This window comes from Gekko japonicus, unplaced genomic scaffold (genome assembly GCF_001447785.1).
Source record: "Gekko japonicus isolate JY-2015 unplaced genomic scaffold, Gekko_japonicus_V1.1 scaffold953, whole genome shotgun sequence".
Lineage (NCBI taxonomy): Eukaryota > Metazoa > Chordata > Lepidosauria > Squamata > Gekkonidae > Gekko > Gekko japonicus.
This window is the reverse complement of record NW_015161979.1, coordinates 36,284-42,340: the sequence shown is the minus strand read 5'-3', so window position 1 is coordinate 42,340 and position 6,057 is coordinate 36,284. Positions and strand designations below refer to the sequence as shown.

Sequence of the window (6,057 nt, the reverse complement as noted above, 5' to 3'; positions counted from 1 at the left end):
GACAAAGTGTGTGTGTGTTGGGGGGGGGGGAGAGTGGCATTATAAGCAGTTATGGGGCCCCATTGGGCAGAAAAGTGGGGTGTCAGTATCTGCATAAACAAAAACATCCACCTATGGAGCTATGGAGCTGCGGTGGCTCAAGTGGTTCAGACGCTGAACTGCAGGCTGTGGAAGGTCAGTAGTTCAGCAGTTCGAGACCCATGAGTGTGCCGCATGACGGAGTGAGCTCCCGTCTCTAGTTCCAGCTCCTGCCAACCTAGCAGTTCGAAAGCAAGAAATTGCAAGTAGATAAATAGGTACCACTTCGGTGGGAAGGTAACAGCGTTCCATGCGCCTTGGTGTTTAGTCATGCCGGCCACATGACCACGGAAACGTCTTCGGACAGCACTGGCTCTTCGGCTTTGAAACGGAGATGAGCACCGCAACCCTAGAGTCGGATTCGACTGGCTTTCGAGCAAGGGAACCTTTACCTTTACCTTTTTATGGAGAATTATAACCTAAGAGAAGCCAATGTTGGATTAGGTCAATGGCCCATCCAGTCCAACACTCTGTCACACAGTGGCCAAAAATACCACGTGCCGTCAGGAGGTCCAGCAGCGGGGCCAGGAGGACACTAGAAGCCCTCCCACTGTTGCCCCCCCCCAGCACCAAGAATACAGACCATCTCTTGCCCCAGACTGAGAGTTCCTGTCTAGACCTTGTGGCTAATAGCCGCTGATGGACCTCTGCTCCATATGCTTATCTAATTCCCTCTTGAAGCCGTCCGTGCTTGTAGCCGCCGCCACCTCCTATGGCACCACCACCACCTCATAGATGAGAGTGGTTATTTCAGGCCTGCCTCAAAGCCCTATAAAATTAGCAGTCACATATCTGAGCAATGCTGAGCAGTTTCCAGAAAAATAAAGAGTACAAGATACGAAATGTCATTCAGACTGAGAAATGGAAGAAATCTGCACTGCACTGTAGTTGCAAGGACCGGGGTGCGTGAGGGGGTGTGTGAGATGTTTGGGATCCTTCTGATTTCCCCCCTACACACACACAGACACACAGTCTTGTTTAAAGCTCTGGGACTTTGTGTGCTGGCTTCAGGCTGCAGTTTCCTTATGATCAGAGCTCAAGCTGACCCAGAACATGTCATATTCCCCTTGCAGATAATCCGCGATCAAATCTTGCAGGAGTACTGGAAAATCAAAAAGGTGAGTGGGCCGGCCTTCACGGTAGCAGCACAACAGGCCTCCACTTGAATGTGCTTGCAGAGCGAGAAGACTCTCTCGCCTTCCCTCTGAGACTGCCAGGGAGAGGCGCTTCTCCTTCTGCCTGAACCATACTTGAGATGCTAGAAGCCTGCCCATTCCTCTCTGCTCCCTGTCCCCTCTTTTGGGCTTCCTGTTTCTATTCCGCGCCCTTCCCTTAGCCAGCTTCCCCTCCCTCTGGTGCCCTCCAGCCCTCAGCCTGCTCCACAGCATTACTCTAATTCCCAGGATCGCTCTGAGGTGTCCAATCCCGGCCAGACTCGGCAGCTTCCCTCACAGAAGCCTGCAGGCGTTCTGAAGGCTTTGTGGTTTAGGATGTTCTCTGATGTTCAGCAGCTCATCCAATTGGCTTTGCCACCTCAGGACTGGGGCGGAGCTTTTGCTCAGTGAATGGTTGACTCTCATAGGAACTCCAGTCCTCTTTGGAGGGCAGTGCTTCAGTCCCCCAGCCGACTCTTAGGCTAGTCAGGTGGCAAGGGCCTGGTCAGTTGTGGCGCCAAAATTTTGGAACCCCCTCCCCCAGGGAGATTCATCTGTCTCTATCCATGCCTTTGGCCAGCAGGTGAAGTCTTCTCTGTTTGGCGCTTCCTCATTGACTCTTCTCCCGTTTTGTTTTCCTCCATACGTCCGTACTTTAATGTTTTGACGTTTTTATTGTTTGCTGCCTTTGGGACCCTAAGTTGGGTGGGACAGCAGCCATAAAACGTTTGTAATCAAATAAATAGTGTTCGGGCTCAAACGGTTTCGGTCCCCGGCGTCTCCATGTGGAAGGATCTACGGTAATAGGCACTGGGGACATTGGAACATCAACACAGCCCCACTGGATCGGACCAGTGAGGGTCCATCTAGTCCAGCCTCCTGTCTCACACGGTTCCCCTGGAGATCCAACAACAGGGCACAGAGGCTGAGGCCTTCTCCTGATGTTGCCTCTTGGCTCTGGGATTCAGAGGCTGACTGCCTCTGGAAGGTCTGTTTCCTAACCATGACCAGTGTTCCCTCTAAGCTGAATTAGTGTGAGCTAGCTCACAGTTCTTTAGCCTCCAGCTCACAGATTTTTGTTCTAGCTCAGGGAGTATGGCTCCAGAGCAAACTAATTTATGCAGCAGCCAAATCGCTCGCTCACGACTTTAATGCCAGTAGCCCACAAAGTAGAATTTCTGCTCACAAGACTCCACAGCTTAGAGGGAGCATAGTAGCCATGAATCAGTCTAATCTCCTTTTAAGGATGTCTGTGCCTGTGGCCATCTCTACATCCTCTGGCAGTGAATACTACATTGTAATCACTTGAGTAAAAAAGTCCTTCCTTCTGTCTATCTGACATCTACTGCCCATCACCTTCATTGGCTGCCCCTAAGTTCTAGTATTTTGGGAAAGGGAGAAAAAGTTCTCTCTATCTACCCAATGTGTAATTTTATAAACCTCCATCATGTTCCCCCTTAGTTGTCTCTCTCCTAAACTGAGAAGTCCCACAGACTCTTCAGCCTTTCCTCCTAGGAAAGGTTCTCCAGTCCCTTAATCATCTTGGTTGCCCTCTGTGCTTTTCCCAGCTCTGCAATGTCCTTTTTGAGATAAACTTTGCACAGTGCTCCAAATGGGGTCACACTCTTCATTTTTACAGGGACATTACAGTATTGGCTGTTTTATTTTGATCTTTCCTAATAATCCCCAGCATGGAGTTTGCCTTTTCCGTTGCACATCAGCTTACACTGGTCTGTGCTGAACTTCATTTGCCACCTGCCCACTCACACAATTTGTGGAGATCTTCCTAAGAACTCTTCACTTTCCACCTTGGTTTTCACCATCCTGAGTTATTTGGTATCATCTGCAAACTAGGCTACTACACTGCTCATCCCTAATTCCAGTTCATTTAATGAACACATTAAACAACACTGCCCCCAGTACTGATCCTTGTGGGGCCCCACTGCTCACTTCTCTTCTTTGTGAGAACTGTTGTTTTACTCCTACTTTTTGTTTCCTGCCATGTAACCAAATTTTAATCCATAAGAGGGCCCATTTTTATCCTCTGACTGCTAAGATTACTCAGGGGTCTTTGGTGAGGTACCTTGTTGAAAGCCTTTTGAAAGTGCAAGTATATAATGTCTACCAGGTCACCATTGTCTACCTGCTTGTTCCCTTTCTTAAAGAACTCCGAAAGGTTGACGAGGCAGGACTTCCCTTTGCAGAAGCCATGCTCATTTCCCCTCAGCAGGCTTTGTCCCTCTAAGTGCCTAAGAATTCTATCTTTGATTACCATTTCTGCTGATTTGCCTGGGACAAACATTAGGCTGACGGGCCTGTCATTTCCTGGTTCCCCTCTAGACCCCTTTCTAAAAATGGGTGTAACGTTTGCTACTGTCCAGTCTACTGATACATCAGCTGATTTTAGTGCCAAGTGGTGTATATGGGTTAGCAGATCATCAATCTCAAATTTGAGTTCCCTAAGAGCTCATGGCCTGACCTGAGCGGCCCAGGCTAACCCAATCTTGTCAGATCTTGGGGGCTAAAGAAACGAAAAAAATCACTGCGTACAAAAATTTTACCACTATCAATTGTAAATGAACAGTCAATAAAATAATGAAGATTTACTGAAAGTAGTGTATGTATTATTTGTTAAATTAAACATATATAAATCACTATCAGATTATAGAAAAATTGCACAAAAATGATTACAGCAAAGCATACCATAGAATTCTGAATCAATACAGATGTCTATAACAGGAAATTAAAAAGAAACCAATTTCACAGTAGAAGACAGGGTCATAGGCGGTTGTAGCTACTCATTGAACAAGCCGTTTTAATGCTTCAGTGAGACCAGCGTTCCGGTGAGCTGTGCTGTGCTGACAGGAAGCCTCGGTCTGATCTCGTTTACGTCAGTTCTTCATCAGAGCCTGATTTGAGTGATTGATTGGGTTTATATCCCGCCCTTCCCCGCAAGCGGGCTCAAGGTGGCTCACAGCATGTAAAGATAACAATGTAAAAGATCAAAACACAGTACAGTAAAAATTGAAATTCGGCTCTATACATATAAATCAGCAGATGGCGATAATCCCATTTAAATACTTTCAGAGACTTGAACCCGCTGGACGGGCACTCAGACGTGCTGGATTTTGCAAGTGGACAAATTCCCACCAGTTCATTTATGAGCATCTCTGTGCATAGTGCGGTAAATAGAACGGGAGAGCGTGCGTGAGGGTCTGGTCGGGTGTCGGCCGCCTCAACTAGAGGCCTGGCGCCAAAGATACAGTATTCTCAAAGCTGGAACCCGTCCCGAACTGTACTGAAGCATGCCAATTGCGGGCTTTTCCTGAAGCACTGAAACTGTCTTTCCGTCTACTGAGGTTGGCAAAAGGTTCGTAGATCGTCTCAAGTTTGAGTTCCCTAAGAGTCCCCTGACCTGGACGGCCCAGGCGAGCCCAATCTTGTCAGGTCTCAGAAGCTAAGCAGGGTCGGATGGGAGACTACCAAGGAAGCCCAGGGTTTCTGTGCAGAGGCACCTCTCAACCTCTTGCCTTGAAAGCCCCCTGAGGGGTTGCCGTAAGTCAGCTGCAACTTGATGGCACTTTCCACCCACCCCACCCTCCACCAAGAACTCTCGGGTCTATGCTCTCACAACCCAGAGACTTCACTGTTCTTAAAATCTCCCCAGTAGGTCTAGAACTTCATCTCTCATCACCTCAGCTTGTCTCGGGTCTTCTGACTCCCTCTCTGAGAAGAGTTGCTCTGACCTCCTGGGTACGCGACCCATGCTTCCCACAGTGAACATGGATGCAAAGAATTCATTGTGCCTCTCTTGCCATTCCCCCATCTTCCTTTAGCCATCCTTTTTATCCCTTAGCCCTCCAAAGACCCGGCCGCGTCTCTGGCTGGTTTCCTGCTCTGGATATATTTAAAGAAGTATTTGTTTCTCTCGATGCTTTGAGCAACCCGCTCCTCCAGCTCTCCTCGCCTGCCGCAGTCCCTTTTGTCACTTTTAAAAAAAACAAAACCAATCTCTCCTTGCAGACGAACCCCAATTACAGCCAGGAGAAGAACCGCTGCGAATATCTTCACAACAAACTAGCCCACATCAAAAGACTGATAGCCGAGTACGACCAACAGCAGTTCCAGTCTTGGCACTGATGTGGGGGCTGAGGGAGAAGCGCCCAGTGGACACGATCCTGTGAACCGTTTCCAAAAGGGGGGAGAGGAAAGAACTGAGATCCTTGCTGTGCTGACAGTGACTGCCGGGCTTTCAGAGCCTGAGGAGGTCAGGATCCACCGCCACGATTCCTGTTCTTCTGCTAGAGGAACCGGCCTGCCAGAAGTCTCCGCGGCCTGGGGACAGTCTCATATATTCTCTCTCTCTCTCTCTCCTCTCTCTGTCTTTCTCTCTCCCCCCCCCCCGATATTAACACCAACATCAAAGGAAGGCAAGGTTGCTTGTTTCTGAATGCCAGCCAGTGACTCAGGAGGGGGAAGGATCTCTGTATGGCAGGAGTTTGAATGTCTTCACAGGTTTAGGTTCCGGGCTGGAATTGAAAGGTTTCTGGGGCAGATCCTGTGCCACTGACCGCACCCAAAAGGCAAAGGCTGTGGGGGTGACCCACTCCCCCCCCCCGGGAAGTGAGGAAGTGCCTCTGTCTGTGCCGGTTGTCCATTCAGTGCTTGCTGAACTCTGAGCTCTTACCTTGTGTTGTAATTTGGCTCTGTGTTCCACCAAAGGGGGTCCACAGGTGAGCCCCTGGTTTGTACTGTGGCACTTGGCCGGATCGCCTGGCTTTGTGTGTCTCCCTGCAGCACAAGGAATTGTTGGTGTGGGGGGGGG

General features: G+C 49.1%; 1 protein-coding gene across 1 annotated transcript in view; it reads left to right on the top strand.

Moving 5' to 3' along the window:
• Positions 1-5,632, top strand: part of ELL (elongation factor RNA polymerase II) — a 44,911-nt gene extending 39,279 nt beyond the window's left edge. Inside the window, exons 11-12 of the mRNA XM_015429755.1 lie at positions 1,152-1,196; positions 5,256-5,632. Of these exons, the coding sequence (XP_015285241.1) occupies positions 1,152-1,196; positions 5,256-5,372 (162 nt within the window). The 3' untranslated portion in view covers positions 5,373-5,632. The remainder of the gene's footprint in view (positions 1-1,151; positions 1,197-5,255) is intronic.
• The last annotated feature ends 425 nt before the right edge of the window (positions 5,633-6,057 follow it).